At 42.6% G+C, this 21,523-nt stretch overlaps 1 protein-coding gene across 2 annotated transcripts in view; it reads left to right on the plus strand.

The window, feature by feature from the left end:
- CPVL (carboxypeptidase vitellogenic like) overlaps positions 1-21,523 on the plus strand; it is a 112,022-nt gene that overhangs the window by 38,840 nt on the left and 51,659 nt on the right. For both annotated transcript variants that reach the window (XM_088797676.1, XM_088797677.1), the window contains exons 4-7: positions 3,805-3,919; positions 4,907-4,965; positions 6,350-6,429; positions 11,921-11,987. In XM_088797676.1, the coding sequence (XP_088653802.1) occupies positions 3,805-3,919; positions 4,907-4,965; positions 6,350-6,429; positions 11,921-11,987 (321 nt within the window). The remainder of the gene's footprint in view (positions 1-3,804; positions 3,920-4,906; positions 4,966-6,349; positions 6,430-11,920; positions 11,988-21,523) is intronic.

Raw genomic sequence — 21,523 nt, forward strand, 5'->3', positions numbered from 1 at the left:
AATTGTGTAGAATTGTAAATGAATTAAAGCAGTTGTTTCTCATGTCACTTGATACTAAGCTTTGCAATGTACTTTTTGTTCAGGATGTTGCATTTACTTTATTCTTTCCTAAGTGGGGGGTAGAGCGTGGGAGAAGGGCTGCATTCTCACAATTGACGGCTACTGGAAATATCACCCTAGGAATTGTCACATAATAACTTTATGCCATTCTTCTTGACATAATTATTGTTATATGTCAGGACATTATGATGTCATATTATATTATAAAAGTCTGCATGCTGTGATATAACTAACTACCTCTTGGGTTTTTAGCATGGAACATGTAAACCTTTATTTTCCAGCATCTGATTTTTGCATTTCATTCCAGATAAGGGTCGTATCAGTTCACAGGTTGGTTGGCTGGCTCATCAAAGTAGAAAGATGTGTGTGTGTGTGTGTGTGTGTGTGTGTGTGTGTGTGGAGTTTGCTTTAAAAATGGGCTTGTTCAAGGGCCGTTGAGATCATTCACCTCCTTCAGGAAAGTACATTTGAGGAACAAGGTCAGCTGAGGTTGGAGGTGTATATGCAGATCTCTTATTATTTAAGTATTCCAAGAATGCAGTGTCCTGGGCTTCCACGTTGCATAATAAAGATGTTTGGCACCGAGGTGTTTGACTTGACTTTGTAGTGTGGCCTCTCAGGGTCAGGCTATTTTTCTGAGCTGGGAGCTCCCATCCTTGTGCCAGGTCACAGGAAAGGACATGAAAAGCAAGGGGAGGATAGGGTGGAGACCAGAGGGCTTGGGGCAGCAAGAGGGCAAACTCGCCATCGCCCTTGCAGATTCTCAGCCCCGCCTGCACATGGAACCACCTGGGAGCTTTTTAAAAAAGACTGATGTCTGCCTCACCCCAGATCAATTGAATTAGACTCTCTGGGATTTGGACCTAGGCAGTAGTTTTTTTAAAAAAGCTCTCCAAGTTGCTTTAATAGGCAGCCAAGGTTGAGAACCACTGGCTGGTGTGTAGCGCACTGGGGCTTCTAGAAGTTCATGTACACGTTTGGAAGAAGTGGGGGGGTGTCCACTGGAATGGGTGGACCCACAGTATCTCATGTTCTGGGAGGCTGGAAGTACTGCCATCCAGATTCCACTGTTTCTCCCCCTCTAATATGTGCCTACTGCTGAGTCAATACAACTGCAAGGTGGTCCTGCTCAGGGGTATTGAATAGCAAGTGAGGGGATCTGAGGGGAGATAAAAAATCACTTATGCAAACAAAATACACACAGTTGGGTCCAGGCAGGTCAGGGCGAAGCTGGTTGTATTTATTCAGCACTGTAGAGTTTGCAACTTCATGACATACTTTCTCTTTTGGGCCTTCAGGCAAGCCTGTGAGGTGGGCATCACTGCCATTTGATGGATGAGGAAACTGAGGGCCCGGATCCCACAGCTCTTACGTGGCCAGGTAGAAGCAGACCTGTTTGGCTACCAACTGCAGGGCTCTCTTGGCTTCCCGGCAGCAGCCTTAAAAGGCTCTCTGATTTTAATTTTTCCTGCGTCAACTTATACAACAAACCCTTAGTCCTCTTGAATTCTTCATGGACATTTTAGGCAAGAGGACTAACTCGTGAAAAACCAACCAGGGAAGATGTCGGCCAGAGGAGCAAGGAAAAACACCAAATGACCCACCTTTCCTATTCTCTCATTTATAGATGGTTTACCTTAAAACCACCAATACATTTCTAGTATTTATCTATTATAGCAATAGCTAACATTTGCAGAATAGGTGCTATAAGCCACTCCCTGGGCTATATGCAAAGTAATTTATTAATTCATTTCTCCCAACAACCACATGAGAGAGGTACTATGATCCACATTTTCCAGGTGAGGGAACTGAGGCCCAGAGAGCTTAGGCGACTTGCCTAAAGCCACACAGCTAGTAGGCAGTCAAGCCCAGATGTGAATCTAGGGCAGTGCAAGAACTCACACACTTATCCATTGTGCTGTGCTGACTCTGGGAGCCATAGGCCTGCTGATATAAGTTCCTAGTCTCACCCTGGGTTCCTACCTTTGCCACCTGTTTCCTTAGTTATAATAACCATTTATACCCATTGTCCTTGTATCATGCATTAGGCATTGTCCCAAGGGCTTTACAAATAGTATCTCATTTAATTCCTTGATGCTGGAGAGTGGGCCCCAGAGCTAGCCCCCCCATAGGGAGGCTGTTCATACCACCTCCTTTTTCAGCAAGGCCCCCTCGGCCCCTTTCCCAAGCTGCTAAAGGACTCCATGTCTGACTTTTCATGACTGGAGAAGAGACATCCCTCTAGACCCTCTGTCCTCATGGTTAGAACCCTGTATGACAGCTCGTCCTGCAGGTTTGCGGCTGTGGCATCCCACATCCCCTCCTGGGTCAGTCTTCCCTTCTGCCCACAGCCTGCTCACATCATCTAAGCAGAGGGGCCAGTTCTCTCAGACTTACTAATGAAACGCTGATTTGTCTCTATGACTGAGCTAAGTAAGAGGCTGCAGGATTTTGTTCTGGGCTGAAGCAATGGGATCCTCGCTTGCCGAGCCTGGCTGACTGAACATGATATGAGCCGAGGGTTCACTGTCACGTCCCGCTGTGAGCCTGGTTGGGGCCAGGTGGAGCTTCTTTGAGATTGCCCTGGAGGAGCCACTTTGGGCTCGGCAACCGCTGCCCTCACTGCTCTCATACCCGGTTCTTTTTCCTTGAGGATTTTCCCCGGCATTTCCTCTCCGTCTCCAGCAGTGTTTTCTGGCTCTTGTCATGGCTGGATCCTTCTTTGCTTTCAGGTTTTAGTTCAGCTCTCAGGATTCATGGAGTCCTTCCCTGATCACCGTGTCTAAAGAGAACCCCTCTCTTTCTCAGCCCTCCATCACTCTCTGAGTGTGTCCTTTCCACACTCTTTCGTTGTCACATTTATTTATTTACTTAGTTATTGTCTGTACTCCCCATGAAAATGTAAGCTCCAAGAGGACAGGTTTTCTTTTTCACTCACTCCTCTGCTGTGTACCTTCTCCTAGCATGGTACCCGACCGGTATGAGGAACTCAATAGATATGTGTTGAATGAAAGAATTAAAGAATTTTCCATTGACACCTGAAACTAATTAAAAAAAAAAAAAGAAACACTCTTCCGTTGAGAGTGATAGCATTGACACTTTACTGCCAGAAGCTAATTTTCAGCATCCCAACCACTGCCAATGACCTTTTCTTGTTGACATCTCCCACGTCTCCTAAATGAATCCATTTATTGCTGTTGTTTGCATGGCTAACATCCCCGTGTTGAATGAAGTTTTCTGTTGTCTCGGTGGGCACCTTCTTAGTGAATAAAACCAGAAAGGCTGTTTGGGCTCTCAGTGAAGGGGACAAACTCACTGAGGACATGGGTTTTTTTGTTGTGCCTCTTTGGGAAGATGTTGGTCATATGGGAAAGGACGCTGAAAGTTTAAACAGCTAAAAATATATATATATGACCGAGCCCTAGGCAGTATGCTGGGTGTCTGGGGGCATAGGAAGGCATAGTTGCTACATTCAACGGGTTGTCTGGCCATTGGCGAGAAAAGACTTAGCACAAGGTGGACCCCAGGATATGAGGCAAATACTAATCAAAACAACAAAAGATGGCCACCGGTACTCTGCTTGTAGTGGAGAGTGGTCATTAGGGTCTGGGGAGCCATTATGAGATTTATTCAAGGCTGGGAAACACAGAGGATTTGGGTAAGTAAGTGTGCTTGGGTGTTTTCTGGGGTATATTGTGCAGCCTTAGCACTCTGTGTGATCACTGCCCTTTCTGTCCCCTCCAGGGAGATCCATTGGAAGCGCCAGTAGTTCTTTGGCTGCAGGGTGGGCCGGGAGTTTCATCTATGTTTGGACTCTTTGTGGAACATGGACCTTATGTTGTCACACAAAACATGACTCGTAAGTATTGCTTGGACTTTGTTTTCGCATGGAGAATTTATCGTCTGAACCTGTTATCTGCTCCAGAGATAATTTAGAGTGTACACGGAACCAGTAGGAATAGCTTAGTTCCAGGTTATAAAAACATAGCTTTCTGGCAATGTGTGCCCAAGAAGGAGGCGCCCCCAGGGCGAGCATCCTGGCTGAGCTGCTCTCACCCTTGAAATTTGGGGGGAAGCTATTTCCTCGCCGTCTGCTGCTAACTCAACCAATCTGGCCTTACACAAACAGGTGGCATTTATTACTTTGGGGCAGGCCTTTTTGCGTGGGCCTAATGGGTGGAATTACATCCCTAATTATTCACCCGAGCTGAACACTGTATGGTTCCGTCACATAAATGATCAGATATCTTGGAAGCAAGATACTGTGGGTGGGGGCTGGGGTGAAGGAGGGAACGGAGAAGGAGCCACATCTGGCTGTAACCCGGGTTTACCTCTGTCTTTTTTTGGGGGGGGATGTGGTGGGGGGTAGGGATTGTTTACTTTCCCTGAGCTAGAATTTGAAGGGTGAACCCGTTCATGACTCAGTAGAAAACCATGTGTGCCGAGTCTGTGGAGGTTGTTCTCGTCAGTACTGGGTGGGAGAACAAGGATTCAGGAGGACCGGATGTTAGGATGAGTCGTTGGATGGGACAGATGGTTTATCACGTGGGTTGTTGGTGGGTGTCCTACACGAACCAGTTGCACAGGGTTTTATTTTCAAACTTCATCTTAGATGTAGAAGCCCTCTGGGTCTGGGGAAAAATGAAGGCGAGGAGAGGAGAAGGAAAAGGTGCTGGTGTCTCTTCCCCAGGGTGAGAGGGCAAAGCAATGTCAGACACAAGGAGGGCATTGATGTGGTGAGGACAGGTGGGCGTGTGGGGCTCCTGATCAGAACTGGGCCTTCCAATAGAATTCAATGGGATGCTTTTCCCCCACCCGTTCTCAAACCTCTTCTCTGTTTTACTAGTGCACACCCGACAGTTTTCTTGGACCACCACGCTCTCCATGCTTTACATTGATAATCCAGTGAGTATCTGATGGTCCTGGCAATGTCAGGGTTAGCCTCGCTTGTCTCTTTCCTCTTTATTAAGTACGTTTATGAAATGGGGGGAGGGAGGAGGAAGTAGAGATTCAGGTTTTGTCTTCCTAAAATAGAATGTAATCGATTGAATTTTTTTTTGAGATTTAGTTTCTCTAATAGGTATTATTATATCTGAGTTTGGGAATTTTACTTGCTGCTTTCCCTCCTGCCTCATTTTTAATCTTATAAAACTATACCATCCAGGATAAGGGATGCATTTCTTTCCACTGATGATATGGCTTCCCCACATCATGGGTTATTATTATATAGTGTCAGGACTCCGAACATTTCAAATAGAATTCTAGATATGAAAAATCAGAATTGGTCTCCTTCACTTATCACAGTGAGCAGAATGCCTCATCTCAGAACAAAAAGCAGAATTCTCGGCAAGTGCTTCGGAAGCTGAGTCCAATAAGCTGCAGAATAAGAGAGTAACTTTAGAGTCAGCTTCTGCAGATTGGGAGTGTCTTTGCCCCCTAATTTCTCTAACTTCTCTCACTTCCCAGATGGTTCAAAGAGAAAACAGGAAAATAGAGGGGGGAAAGTCCAAACATTCTTGTCTCCCCAACCCCACATTTTGTCAACCATCCTCTTTCCTAGTCTATAATTGCGTATTAAATGTCCTGTTCCCTTGGGTGTTCTGGGGGAAAAAAAATTATACCTAGTGGGCGGTGCATTCCTTACACAAATGATTTACCCAACATAAGTAGAAGCTTCTTCTTTTGTTTACAACTTAGTTGTCTATGAACTTCTCAGTATAAGGAAATGTTAGTTTAAAACTAATTCGTAATTGTTCTAAAGCCTCTTGTGTACTGAAGATGAAAAGGCTTAGTGGCCATTTTTGTCACAATAAGGAAATGAAAACACACACACACACACACACACACACACACACACACACACACCAGTCTTTTTTCTCCAGCCTAGAGTTCCTTCTTCACAGGACAGCAGTGCACCCTCCAGGTTGCAGAGAGGAGACAACTTTGGGTCTTTTGATACTGTACCAGGGGCAGGGAAGGGTGAATTCCTCAACCTTCCATCAACATCTGGCAGGATCCCCTCTGTGGAATCAGGACAGCTCAGCCACTGACCTCAGGGCACAGTTTGGTGCTGATAGTTTATTAGGGCTTGGAGAAGGGGTGGGGAAATAGGTGAAAGGCAGCGTCTTCCTGTGAGGATAACTACGTGCATGTACCTGATGCCAAATATAAGGTCAGGGGCTTAGCCTTTGGAATGGGTCCATTTCCTTCCGGGGTGCTGTCTCTCTCTATGGGGCTCCAAAGCATGTGTTTCTCTGTGTTTATTTCTGCTTACTTGTTTCACCTTCAGGTGGGCACCGGCTTCAGTTTTACAGATGATCCCCAGGGATATGCCGTCAATGAGGAGGACGTGGCCCGAGATTTGTTCAGGTAACAGGCCCTGGCTTTCTCTTGGCCTCCTTCAGACCAAACGTTTTTCTGTTTCAATAGGAAAATTCTTTCAGTAGTAGAAGTATTATTGCTTGGTCCTCCTAGTCTAACTGCTGAAGACATTTTAAGAGTACTTCTCCATGAGGAGTTCACACTCACACAATCTCTCTCACACACACACACACACACACACACACACACACACACACTCACACTCTATTTTCTGCTTTGTTACATGATCCCTGGTAATTGTGAAAGTGCCCACCAGAGAAAGTAACAAGGAGAGATGACCCCTGAAGGCATCATTTTAATTTGGTGAAAAATATCCTTTAAGAAACAATGGAAACAGAGCAGAATTATTCAACCAAAGATGATCTTCAAACCTTTCAGCCAGATGCCTGGGAGGCTTCTGCCTGCTTTCCAGCATTAGATTTAACTCTGCATTTGCCGAGAAGCAACCTCTCAGATGTTTGTTTCCTTTCCCAGGTTTCCTCCTTTTGTGGCCTTCCGGTGCAGTTCTTCCTTCTCTTGCTGCTTCTCATGACTTTTCAGGCTGAAAGCTGAGTTTGTTAGCTAATCTCTTCCCTTTTCTCTTCATCTTATAAAATTACTCTTTTACAAAAAAAAAAAAAAAAAAAAAAATGAAGGAAAATGTAGTTGTAAGCCTGATCAAACGGTATACCTTTCTTTTTCTTATATTATTAGAGCTATTTTCAGTACATACAGAGGGTGCTAAAAAGATGTATACACATTTTAGGAAAGAAAAAAATGTATTAAAATTATGCTCATGGTAAACACTTCGAGCACCTCTTGTAATTGCAGTCAAACGTGACTTCGGTATATATTGAGTATTACAATTTTAATAGTTTTTTTTCCCCTTTCTTAAAATATGTATACATTTTTTTTTAGCTCTCTCTCTCTCTCTCTCTCTCTCTCTCTCTATATATATATATATATATATATATATATATTTTTTTTTTTTTCTTTTTTTCTTTTTATTTATTTATTTATTTATTTTTTAAGTAAGTGACCTTTTTTGGTCACATTTTTCCAACCCATAAATTATTACTGGAGACGGAGTCCTGAATTCTTTCCAGTCACTAAGCCACCACTGTTTCTGCATTATAATAATGTACTAAAAGAGCCCTAATGGCCAGAAAGAGTTAACTAGCTCCTCTGCTCCCAACTTCCCCCCAACACTCAATCTGCTAATTACTTGGTCAGCAAACTCAACCAAGTCCAAAAGTGAAAGTGAATCCAATAGAGTCAGAGTTTTCTGATCTCTGACAAAAGCTTTCTGTTTTCGTGGTGACTGGGGAAGAGAGGAAAGAACAACTCCCCGGCCTTTCTCTCAGAGACAGTGCTCTCTCTTCTCTGCTGTCTGAGCCAGAAAAGAAGATGGCTGGTGTCCTCTACACTTTCATTTGCTGCATGTCCCATTGTTTTAACATTTCCATTCATTTTCCCGGGGGGAGGGGAGAGATGCTGAGGACCCCACACTTCTGCTTCCAGGTACAGTGGGTTCTGGGAGCAGATTAGCCAGATCCTGGCAGAGGTCCGTCTCCCCTCCGTCTGGCTCACACACCTCCTCTTTGCCTCCACAGACATGACCTCAATGGCTGCCCTTACGAATGGACTCAAGTACCATGTCTTTCTCGTTGAGTACTGACTCTGTACTGTCATTTTTCAGACAGGAAACTTACTTCTCTCCTCTCCCCTACCCTCCCGCCTCCACCACCACCACCACCACCACCACCACCACCACCACCACCACCACCCTTGTTTAAATCCAAACAAGCTTAGTTGTTTAACTAGCACACACCCCGAGGGCAGAGGTTCTGTATTTAAGAAACACATCAATCCCCAATAAGCCATTTCTTTTTCTGTCTCTCCTTCCCTAAAGATGGTCACAGCTTCCAGTTGACCCTCCGTGTGGATATTTACTGCTGACATGTGGTACATCTCCTCTTGCATGACATGGAAAGAGAGCCTATTTCAAAGCATCCATTGTTTATAGCTGTTTTAGTTCTTTTTGCTTCGGGCTCTTAAGACTGGAAAATAGCTAATCAAGGGTAGTGCAGAAAACTGATTTCAGCTGTTTCCTTTATAGTTTACATTATTTGTTTCCCTTTGTGATTACATTCTCCTCTCCAGCTCTCCAGATGGGTGGCTGGAATAAGAAGGTCACTTTGAAACCTGTAAATGGGCTACTACCGGTTTAAAGAGTAAACCTTTCTTCTTCTCCCTTTGAAAACCGTCTTTCTTTTTCCCCCCTGAAAATCCCATTTCTTTTGACTATTAATAGCACCTGGCTTTAAGGAGAAACCTGCTAAAGAAGCATTTGACCTTCCCATTCAGGCTGCTTTTCTATGTATATGGAAATGAAACTTTTTTATTAACAAGATGCTTAGGTATTCTTCTTTTTTCCTTACTTGGATTGTGCTCTTGAACCACATTGCCACTCTGGTTTAGAAAAAATAATTATGGAAGAAGAACACGTTCCTAACTTTGATTTAGAGTACACCAACTGGTGCCACTCTCCTTCCACCACTGTTTATCGATTGCCTACTATGTGCCAGACGCTGTTCCTGGGGCTGGTAATACAGCAGGAAGTAAGCCCACAGCCCCTGCTCTCGTGCTGTGTCTGAAAGTCTTTCCTAAGCGGCCAAATGAAAATGCTACTGTCATTCTATTCCACGTAGTGGTTTGCAGGGGAAATCATATCTATTGCTAAACAACGCTTCATAACACTGTGACTATGAAACAGGTCTCACATATTAAATGAGACCATGGCATGACCCTCATGGGGTGAGGATCATGGCCCGGCCACTTCAGAGGTGGAATGAACGCGGAGGGTGGCTCCTTGTTTGAGGCAATACAACAAAACCTTCAAGATTCTTGTTGCTGAGCTTGTTTCGGTCAAACTGTCAGTGACTAAAGCTGCACCTTGTGTGGCTTTTGTTGTAATGGAGCTTTCGCTTAGATTATTTTAATTTTGATTCTCCTGAATGTCTTGTATTAATTATGCCTCTGACTCCATTAGAACTGATCACATCACAGTTCCGTCTTCTCGTCTATAGGGCATTGCCATTTCCACGCACCTTCTCTGCCCTGAACCCACCATCTTTCCTTTTTGAAAAAATTATCTGAGAAGTCATTTTTTGCTAGTCATTCTCTCTTGCAACCTCTCTTTCTTCCTGTTGTCCTTTAACATACCCTTCCGCCACCAGGTAGCCTTTGACTAAAATTCTAATTATTAGAGAAGTCCTTGGTGCAATGCCAGCAAGTTTGCCAAGTGGAATTGCCTGGAAGAGGCATGCTTCCTGTGCCATATAACTATTGTACCTGAATACGTGCATGAAATGCATGCACATACACACATGCATTATATACAGAGGGAGCCAAAAAATGTATACACATTTCAAAAAAGGAAAACTGTATTACAATTGTAGTACTCAATATATACAGATAACAAAAGATAAATACGAGTCACATTTGACTTCTGCAATTACAAGAGGTGCTCAAAGTGGTTGCCATCAGCGTCCAGACACTTCTGATTACGGCGAACTACTGTTTGAGCAATGTTGACTAAAATGTTCACTTGTATACATTTCTTTGGCACCTCTGGTATTTTAACAATTCTGCTCTTAAAATTTTAAATTTTAATGTGGCCATGATTCTACATTAGATTTTTAAACAAATCCTTACCATATAATAAGATGAGTCCTTAACTAAAACACAATTAAATGAGCTAATGCCATATGTAAATCTAATTTACTAAATTTGCCTTTTTCATTTTTCACTCCCATTTAACAAAGACCTACCAAGGGCTTGCTATTATTAGCCGATTTTCTGTTCATATCATATGTGAAATTAAAATTCTGTGATAACCTGCTTAAGTGGGGCCTCGCTTTGGACACTTCAACTAGAGAATCCTGGTATTTTCGAGCTAGAAACAAACTGGGAGATTACCTCCTTGAGCAAAGATTGCCAGATAAAGTATAGAGTGCCCAGTTAAATTTGAATTTCAGATAAGTTTTTTAATCTAAGTATGTCCTACGTTATAGTTGGGAAATACTTGTACTAAAACATTATTTGTTGTTTATCTGAAATTCTAATTTAACTGGACGTCTTGTATTTTTATTTGCTAATCAGGCAACCCTAGCAATTCTCCAACAAATTCTCCAAGCAAATAAGCTTTACACTAAGGCATGTGGCTTAACTGAAATTTGCTATATTAAATTATCTATTGCTTTTTCAATTAGCAGGAAGAGAGAAAGAGAAATTGTTTTTAGCCCGAAGGTTAGAGAGGGAAGGGTAGAGGATAAACTCCTATTTTTATCTCTGCTCTAAAGCCAGCTATTGCCAGCACAAACATGGAAGCTATATAAGGCCGCTTCCCAGATTTAGCTGCTACAAAGATTTTGGTTACTATAAATAATAAATAGAAAAATACACTGAAACTCTATAGTAGTGTTTAATGGTGGATTTTTATGGAACCTTTGAAAAGTAAGTACAGCCAGGATCATGGTGATTATAATGACCCAGTTTTGCCTCTCTATAACCCTTGAACTTTTTCCTCCTCCTGGTTTTGCTGGGCCTCCTAGCCTTTCATCTTCACTGGATGGTTCATGGCTTTTAGTCTCTCAGCAGGAAGCTGGAACAAAAACCCTGTCTAGATTCTCTGGCATTGCAATCTGGGTCAAAACATTCATAGAGCTTCTGAGTTTCACAAGTTTTTGTTGCCTTTTTGAAAGATTTTGGTCTAGTAGAGAATCATTTAATGATCCAGCCTTTTCTTGCTTATTATGAAATCATTTCTTGAGTCTGTTTAAATCCATTGCAGCATAACCCACTGAAATGGCTGTTGGCATTCTTTAGTAAATGTGATTTTTGGAACCTAGAGGCCACTGTACATTTACTTCCATATCCGTGGCTATTTGGCAGTTTCCTTCAGACTATAGTCATTTTACAGCTTTTCTGTTCTTTGGTTATTAAAACACTGAAATTCTGGGAGCCCCATTAGAAACGTTCAGGGTTGCCCCGAGGGAGAGGTTGGTAAGCAAGTAAGGTTCTCATTATCTCACCACAAACCCGGGTTAATGAGGTCATAAGGTTTGCAGAACTGCCTCCAAGAATTGCTAAATCATAGGTGAAAGTCTGTATCACTTGGCTCAGGGGTCCCTCCCCTCCACAGGTAGGAGATCCAAGTTGGTAACCTAGAGATTTGGAAACCTGCCCAGAGTACTGACATCTACTTGTCTCAACTTCTTAGTATCACAAAGTAAGACCACAGTACTTTCTAACCATCCACAGAGTGTGGGGCTTTATGCACATGAGACATTGAAAAAAAAAATGCCTATAGAAGCTTACACTACAATGGTATCTTATTCGCAAATGTGAAACCTATTGTCAGAGGGTTAGATTGGGTGGCACAGCATGACGCCATTCTGATTCCATGTGATTTTTGTTGTTGTTTTTCTTTTTGCAGTGCACTAATTCAGTTCTTCCAGTTGTTTCCTGAATTCAGAAAGAATGACTTTTATGCCGCTGGGGAGGTGAGTTGAAGTCATGTTTTCTTGTGTACTTCCAATATCATGTGGACCGAAATATATTATGACACTTGTGGTTTATTTATTCAGAATGTAAACACACACACACACACACACACACACACACACACACACACACACACACACATATCAATGCAGCCTGTATTAAAATTCTCCAATTATCCCTCAAATTTCCTCCATAACATTTTTTTTTGATCCAGTGTTCAGTAAAGGTTCGTATATCAGAATGTGTTGTCATGTCTCAGACCCCACGTTTTGTTGTTCTCATTCATGACAATGAAGAGTCTAGCTCAGGTGCCCCTTAGCATGTTCTATTTTCTGAATTTGTCTGAGTCTTTCCTCAGTGGTCAGATTCAGTGAAAATATTTTGGCAAGAACACGATATAGATGGTATTGTGTACTTTCTAGATGTCACACCAGGAGGCACATAATGTCCGTTTGTCCCACTATTGGTGATGCCATTGTACCACCCCCAGTGTGATGTTTGATTCAGACAGGAACCGTCAATGGATGCCGAAAGTGTTGGGTGACAGATTTAGGGGGAACAGGTGTTCACTTGGTCTCAGATTATCTATCACTTTCAAAAGGAAAAATGTATGTGGTAAGATCTGGCAGATACCAGGTTTTTCTGATCATCTTCCTATAAACAGCTCTGTTAGTCTTCTATAGAGAAGACCTTTCACTCCTACTCTTCTCTCTTGTTTACATTTTAAAATATCACTGTGGACTCACGGATTGTTATTTCTGTCTGATGTGGTCAAATGTATTGCTATCATTATTGTTTCTGATGCTCAGATTGTTCCCTGTTGGGTCAATGGGAGCCCCTCAATCTGGCTCCTATGTCCTTTGGACAGGTCCCCATTCGTCTTCGAGCTCTTCCTTGCTTTTTGACACAAGCATATTTCTACAGTTATCTTGTACTTCCCCTGTCCTAGCCCTGGAATCAGTCATTTCTTCGGGGAAACTTGGTTCCTTTTAATGGGAAATGGTATTTAAAAGATAAGACCCGAACACTTAACTGTACTCATTGCTACTGGGATGCAGTTTCTTTTAGACTTTGTGGGCAGAGCTAGGAAACAAAATGACCTCATATGAATACTCATCATTCTAATTCAATATCGCAGGGTTCTTTTCCCCCCCATTCTGTATTTGTACGCCTCTTCTTTCACATTGAGGGCCAGGGTTCCAACAGGATCAGTATATTTATCATTTTGCTCAATCCTCTATAATATGTGCAAAATGGTAGTGTATCAGTACCACTGCCAACAGGAAACCTCCACGTTGCTTTCGATATTTTATTTTTGCTGCAATTATTTTTACCCTTAGAATATATTTCACCCAAGTTTCACATCAAAGTGCTATGTTTGAAAGTGATAAGATTAATTTTTAGGGTGATTATGTTACAATTTAATATACAGGTTCACTTACATACGCTGGTTTCAATATGGGAGTTTGCGTTTTTCATCCTTGTATATTTGAGGTTATTTTAAAAATGTATAGCAGCCAATATTTTGAGAACATACACATTTGTAGGTGTTAGGAATACAGTTGTGAACAAAACAGAAAAATCTTCTATCTTCATACATTCTAGAGGTGAAGACAGTGATAAATAAAAACATGAATCTGTACCGTACAGTTAGGCAGTGACAGGTGTCATGACAAAAATAAAGCAGGGTAAGCGTTAGAGTGATGGAGATGCTATTTTGGATAAGATTGTCAGAAAAAGGCTCTCTGATTAGGGGACAATTGAGCAGAGCCCCAGTAATATTGAACAATGGCTGCAGTCTCTGGAAGATGAGCTTTCCTGGAAGAAAGAACAGCAATGCTAAGACTCCGCGGTGGACACAGGTTTGATGTGCTCAAGGAAAAACACAGAGCCACTGTGGTAGCAGCCGAGATGGGAGAGGCAGGCTGACCATGGAGGCCCCTGTTGCCCCTGATAGAGTTTGAATTTCATTCTGAGTATTATGGGAAATCATTGGAGGGTGTAGGGTTCATTGAAAGAATAGCTGGAATCAAATTCAGTTCAATTCAACACACATATATTGAGTGTCTACTGGTCTGTGGCATTGGACAAGAATTAGAAATTTAACGATTAATAAGACATTGACTTCATCATACATCTGAACGTCGAATAGTTTAAGTACAATACAGAATGAAAAGTACATTTAGAGAAGTAGCTCAAAAGACAAATAGCACAGGAGAGTGCAAATAGCTGTCTCCATATGGGAACCTCAGGAAAGGCCAAACAGAGGAGGTGATAATTACACTAGATTTGGGAGGATGCGTAGGGGTAGACTAGTCAAGCCTCCTTTGCTCGCAAGTGACAGAAACCCTATTCAAAGTAGCTTAAGTAAAACAAGGGACCAATTGAGTTGACGTCAGGTATGGCTGGATATAGGTGCTGAAACATCGTCCTCAGGATTTTGTCTCTCATTCTCTCTTGATCTATTCACTTGGCTTTGTCTACTTTGTAATACTTCACTGGTTTCATCCTCAGGTAAGTTCTTTTCACCTGCGTTCTTACTCTGGTGTAGCCTACCAGCTCCACTTCTCTCCCCCAATAATTCTACCCATATTCCTGAATGTCATATGATCCATGTGGACTCCATGCCCATTCTAGAACTAATAACTGGGTTAGGGGATGGAATATACTAATTCTCCAAAGTGGTACCTGAGGCCCACCCCAGTGGCCTGAGAGTGGGGACGGATCACAGTGGGGCCCTCACACTCTGAGAGTGGGAGGTGAGCGGTCTCCACAGGAAGGAAGGTGATGATACCAGCTGGAAGGGTGCTGGGCAAGCACAAACCACAGGTGTCCACTCTAAGGGAGTCAAAGCAAAACAACAGTCTCATTTTTTCCAAGGGAATGGCAAGTTAATGGGACCAGAAACTTGTTCTCTTGTGCCCACTTTCTTCTCTTTCTAAGCTGCTTGGAAAGGACATTCTGACTGCTTTTCTTTTTTAAGCCATTCATCCAGTTGGGATTTTGTAGGATCTCTACCAATAATTCTCTGCTCTTCCTTGCCTTTTAACTCATTTCAGAGGCAGGTTGGGGAAAGGAGCAGGAACAGACGCTCCCATCATTTTGGGTAGCAACTTTGGGAAATGCCCAGTCTCCACCTCCAACAGAAGAGTGATCTGCTGACCGTGTGATTCTTTGTCTGGCAAATAATGTGGCCATGTTGTTAACCACTCTGTTGAACTTTCAACAAAGCTGCCAAATTCCGGATGGAAATTTTGTCTATTTCATGTCTACCTGATGGTTTCACGCGTGTCACTTCCAAATGTGTGTAGGGAAGGACAATTTTCTTTTTACATTCTTTGCTTCCAGGATGAATGCTTTAAAGGAAACCTGTACCTTCCAAGTGATGAAGGAAGCTGTGAAGGAAGGCAGGCAGGGCCTGGGGTAGAGATGCAGTGAGTTGCCAGGCAGTATCGTCTTCATAAGAACTCATGGAATACGTTAAATCTGGGGGCACATCTCTTTCTAGAAGGAGGAACACTCAGTAATGCCTTGTGTTTCTACAGTCTAGTTTGTGCCATTTGGTCTTCTGCTTACAGAATGGATGGATAGGTGGCAGAATGGATAAATGGAAGGTGTTCCGGATAAATAATCAGAAGACCTGAGATTCATTGCTGGCTTTGCCTCTCTCTGGAAGCTTCCAAACATATTCTTTAATATATCTGGGCTTCTGCTTTTCATCTTACCATCAGAGGCGTTGGTTTATAAATGAGATGACTTCCAGGGACATTTTGCTTTGCTAGATATTCAGCCGTACTTACCTAGATGTACTCTTCAAGCATCTGTGTACAATTGCAGTTTTAACATAATAAAACGCACTGTCCCTCTCTCCACCACACACACACACACACACACACACACACACACACACACACACACACATTGTAATAGATTTTGCAAGAAGGGGAAATCCTTTCTCTTCTGACCTCCTAATTTCCTCACACTCTTAGGGAGATTGAACAAATACTGCCACTCAATTTGTAGAATCATCCTTGAGAAATAAATACGGAAACTAAGAAATGGTTTTCTGCTTTTCAGTGCAAATGTACTGGACCTAAATATCCTTCACATCTGTGTGCTATGAATGAGGGAAATCTGATACTCAAAGGGTCTGGAGCCGCTGTTCAGCTCCCCGACTTTGTGGAAGGGAGTCTAGAAGTAATAATATTACCTGCTGCATAGGCTTGTTTTGAGCGTTAAATTTGATAATCCTCCTCCAATATGTAGCGAACTGACTGGCTGTGGGGAGTCCCCAACACCTGCTGACTGTTGTTACCACTCCCGTTGCAACACTGGGTTCATATATTATGGCTCCAAAGCATTTGGCCTAATGCATGTAGAAAGGGGCTGGGCTGGGCTGTTTGGAAAGCTCTGCTCACCTGTTTGCGGATGTGGCATTGTCTCCCCTGTTATCCTGAAATCATCTTTGAAACACGTAATTCGCTTCATCTAAGAGATGACCATGGAGCTTAGAAGTCAGGTAGCAGTGAAATGTGTCAGAACCCACCCCAGGCCCCTCGCCACGGCCCTGGGAACCATGGCCAGCTCACAGCCAGAGCCATCATGTGGGCCTGCCCTCAGCACAAGAGAGAAGCAAAAACTGCTTTCTCTCCATTTCTGCCCAGAACAGCAACTGGAATTAATTTTCCTCTAAAGAGAGACAAATGTGTCTGTAAATCACTCTCCTCCAGGCATGAAAAAAAAAAAAAAGAACTTCAAAAAGAGAAACAAGCTGTGTTTAATTCACATAATTAACTTTCTTTATAAGTGTTATCCTCTCCGAGCCAGTAACTATTAGAGAGATTGCTCTTGTTCTTCAGGTACAGACACACTTTAGAATCCTCTCAAGTGTACATGGGCCCTGCTAGAAGTTAAAGCAAAACAGCCCTCCGTGGAAGGCCAGGAGGTCACAGGAGCAAAGCGGACTGCCCATTGTTCTCTGAGCATGTGGCTGTAGGTCCAGTCCCGGGAAAGAGTCAGAGCTTACAGTAGGTTGTGACAATGAATGGGAGCTCTTCCAAAATGGCAGGGCATGTGGTTAAAACCGGACATCTCTTCCTGATCAGCAGGAAGGGGCCTTCTCTCCTGAGAAGCAGTTTTGCAACCGTGGTTAATTTGAGGGCCCCATAAAGGCAGAACTTTGAAGCTATTTAAAAATTAGTGAGCTTAATAGGATACTTTATCTTCATTTGCGTGAGCAGAGTCCTGCTGGGATCACGGAGTCTGACAGCCTTTATTGAAATCACCGTGGTTCACTGGGTTCCGGTGGCGCACTCCCAGTAGGCGAGAGCCATGTTTGTTTAATTTGTTTCATACAATACTAAGCACAGTGTTTAATGAATGCTATATAGTGGCTTCATGCAAGGCTGTTGCTAGATAAAATTGAAATACGGATGATATTTCCCTCCAGCTTCTTTTCATTTCCCGTCCCTGGCCCTTCCCCCTGCACTACTTCCCAGGCCCTGAGGACCCTCCTTTCTACTCCCTTATTTTCCAGGCCCATCCAGTGCCCTCCCTCCCACCCCCAGCCTTCCTTTTCTTGACTGTATGGTGCTCAGGTCCTATTTCCTGGTGCTTCCTTCATCCGCTTCATGATTGTTCTGTTTCTCTCCCCCATTGGGACTTGTTTGCAGCTCACTGTCTATTAGAAAGGATCTGATCAATTAAACTTACTCCCAACAGACCTGTATTTGAATAGAGGCCAGAGCCTTAGCCATAAAAAGATACTTGTCACTGGGAATTTCAAGCACTGACATACAAGTAGAGGGGTGACATCTGGCATGGAATGGAAGAGCCATTGTAGCCATCGGCCTATACACATTTTATGAATGCCAACCCCATTAGCCCAACCTTGTGGTCATTGAATGTGGTAGCCAGAAGGGGGCCTTTAGCGGTATCAAGTTCACTTGTTTTGTTTGTAGGTCCTATCTGAGAATATTTATTGAGAATGGATCATATGACAGCATGATGCTAAGCACTGTTTCATGCGTTACCTGGTTTAATCCTCACGCTACCTTATGAAGCTGACACTGTTGTTATCCCCATTTTACAGATGAAATGACTGAGGCTCAGAGAGGTTAGGTAGGCCTGACTACCTAACCAGCCCGGAGTGGCACCTAAGTTTAGACAGACTCCAGAGCCCAACAACTATGAAGGGACTGGCTAAGGATGGTGACCCCGCTTGTGGAGATGCTACCTGGAGCCTGGGTCCTCTCTCCTCAAAACTGTACCATCTCCAAGACCTGCCTCTTCCCACAGAACAGATCCACTTTCTGTAGAAGGGGGTCAAACATCCCTTCCATAGTTTGTGCAGAATCTCTAAGGGTTGTCAACCTTACACAAACAGAAAAGAAGTTCCCTAACTTCTTGGATGTTTCTGTCTCTCTGGCCAAGGCTTAGTTTTAATCATAAAGAGTTGGCTTTGATCATAAAGTTTTATGGAATAAATAAATGCAAGTTTCAAGTGCTATAAAGGCTTGAAGTCCTTGGAATGCAATTATTTCCAAAAGTTTGGAACTTGCTGAATTTTATTAGATAACATTCAAGCTGCTGTAACTCTTCAGCTCATGACAAATGTCTAGTTTTGGTTATGCTCATCTGACTTGCCAGTATTTCCTTTTAACCTTTAAAGATGGATCTGTGACTATTTAATGAGTATGATATTAGAAAAGTTAAGGTTTAAGCTGCAACCTGAAAAATTGAACAGGGGCATATGGCAATGTTTGCAAATTGGGTTTTAGGCTTTCGGATAGCATATCTAGGTCGGAGCAACACATATTTACTGATTCTTTAGTTGCATGGAAAAGCACGTGACTGAATCAGAAGTCATTAGAATCTTTGTCTGAAGTGGCCTACCATGCTGGGCCAAGCAACAAGGTGACACAAAAGGTACATGCTTTGATGAGATGTCTAGGTTGGGGACAGGAAATGCTTAAGTGAAATCTATTATGCAGCGTCAACCTTCTGAATTCTATCTACAGTGAGCAAAGAAAGGACTCAATTTATTGACCATGGCCCAGCACATTCATTGTCTTTATTTAAAAGTCAAATTGTAGTCTCTTCAAACAAAAGGGTTTATTCATGTGGCTGAAACACCTGGCTTCAAGCTAGGGGTTTCTCCAAAATTGGCACCAGGTCATTTGGGGGAGTGCATCTTTTTCACCTATGTTTGTCATTGATTAAAAAAAAAAAAAAAAAAAATTAGAGGCACATCCTTTCAATACAAAATAAGAATGTCGTTTTGAAGGTAGAACATACCTCTGCATAAATTTACGTCACTAAAAGTTTGGTACAGATCGAAATGTTTTTCTTATATTCATCTATTCCTATAGATTCTGTGTTTCTTTTTAAGCTCATATTCAAGAGAAATGGATGTTAGGGTAAAGTCATATTCATGTTAGAAGCCATATTTTTTCTTTTAATTGCAGCAGTGTGGTCTTGAAATTAGATGACGCATGGTCTGGAAATGTCTAGGAAGTTGTACAGATTACCACAGCACTGAAGTTCCAGCTTTTGGCTTTCCCCATTCATTAATTTTCTGAACTGGCCATTTTAAGGCCACACCTCTTCTCTCCTTAGTGAAAATAATGATGCGAGGGAAGTAAGATTCTGCCCGGAGGCTAGATGAAGTCAAGGTCTCCCTAGCTTAATCCTGTCCTCTTGGCTGTTGCTTCCTGTGTTACTCCATTAAACATAGGCTTTTCACCAGTTTTTGTGGTTTTTCAATGTGTGTATAAAATTCTTTTCAAGGACTAGTTCCTTATTCCCTCTAACCAACCCTGTAAATGGGGGTGGCTCCACCGTTGTCTGTGCTTTAGAGGACAGTGAGAGGACACTGCACTGGTATGACTTTCTCCAGAGGGCGGCTCCCCTTGTCTCCTTCTGGGGACCTGGGGGAGTTCTCATCAGCCCCATAGAGAGTTCTTCAAAGAGACATTCATGCCAGCTCCATCCAGAGTGGCTGCGGGAGTGGGGGCAGAGCAGGCAAAAGGACACAAAATGACTTTGACCATCCTTAATTTAGGGCCATGAGTGGAGTGGACAATGCCCCCTTCCCCACTTGCCAAACAGAGGTTAGGGATTAAGGTCTGTAGATAATGACCCTTGGAGTCCGGGTTTAGGTGTGGCTCATTTCAAAGGCCATTGCTCATTATCACCCATAAAGTTTCTGCATGTTTCACCATAAAATGTATACTTAGAAGCACAGCAGAGAATGAAAATAACTGCATTTTTTTAAAACTAAACTTTAGTAAGAAATGTAGACCACTGGGAGAAGCTTAAACAATAGTAACTGGTAACATATGTGAAATTTCTGTAAGAGGACATTGTTTCCATTATAGTATTATTCTCTGACACGATTTTTTTTTTCTTCTGGAGGAGCTGCCTGAAGCTTGATTTTAGATACAAAATCCTTTTTCCTTCCTTAAAAGCCACTGGTGGCCGGGGTGCAGTAAGTTTGCTATGAATATTGTTGAAACATGTAAGGAAGGAGAGATTCAGACAGAATACATGATTACAAGTTTCTTTAAGTCCAATTTCATTGTGCTTTTACACATCTGGATAATTAACCAAGCATTACATTCTCTCTAGACTATTTTTACAAGTACAATATGCTCTTAATGTGATTTCCATTAGTCTGTTCCAAGCATCATTTAGGAACTCAGAAAGATTGCAGACCAAGATTCAAAACCACTGTGCAACTGTGATGTTGAGACCTTTTATTCTCGTGGGGGAAATAAAAGATGGAGAGCTGATTTTTGAGATCTTCTGATATAAGAAGGAAAACTGGAGTTTTATTGCTTCTTCAAGATCCAGCAAATACAAGCAGATGCAAACACACCCCAAGATCTCTGGTCCTTCTTCTCAGAGGCGATCTCAAAATATGATCACCATGGGAAAATGAACCGAACCAGAACTATGTTGGAAATTGCAGCTTGAAGCCTCTTTAAATATTAGAAAGGAATACTAAGGGCAGACTAAAATCCTGACGTGTCGATGGCTAACTTAGTTTGAATGATTGTGTTAGATAAATATGTTTCTACGGCTGAGTTCCTCATTTGAAGGTCACTGCTGAATTCTAAAATACTACGTGGCCATGCTTTTCTCCTTTCCTTTTACAATCACTGTGATGCCGTTCTGAGTTTTTATGAGGCCACGGTCTGATCTGATGGGAGAGGGTTAGTGTTAATTCACAGACTTCAGGAGCTCCACTGGCCAGGTGCTGCCCACATTGGTGAACACCAGCGAGAGATCAGAGGAGCCACAGGGCTGACGGTTGTGGTGGTGGTTGCATTCATCCTTGTTACGGGCAGAATTCAGAACAAAAGAAGCAAGAGTCATAAAACTACAGGATCCGTGTTGTAAGTCCAAAGGAGCCATTTAGTCCATTTCTGATACATCGGACAAGCACACATAAATTCTCCCCTTCCCCCCAAATAAGGAGTTCTAGTCTATTTAAAACATATCCAGAAAAGGGAAAATTGAGTAAAATAACACA

The sequence above is a fragment of the Rhinolophus sinicus genome, chromosome 4 (genome assembly GCF_057876585.1).
Source record: "Rhinolophus sinicus isolate RSI-liver-muscle chromosome 4, RSI-T2T, whole genome shotgun sequence".
Lineage (NCBI taxonomy): Eukaryota > Metazoa > Chordata > Mammalia > Chiroptera > Rhinolophidae > Rhinolophus > Rhinolophus sinicus.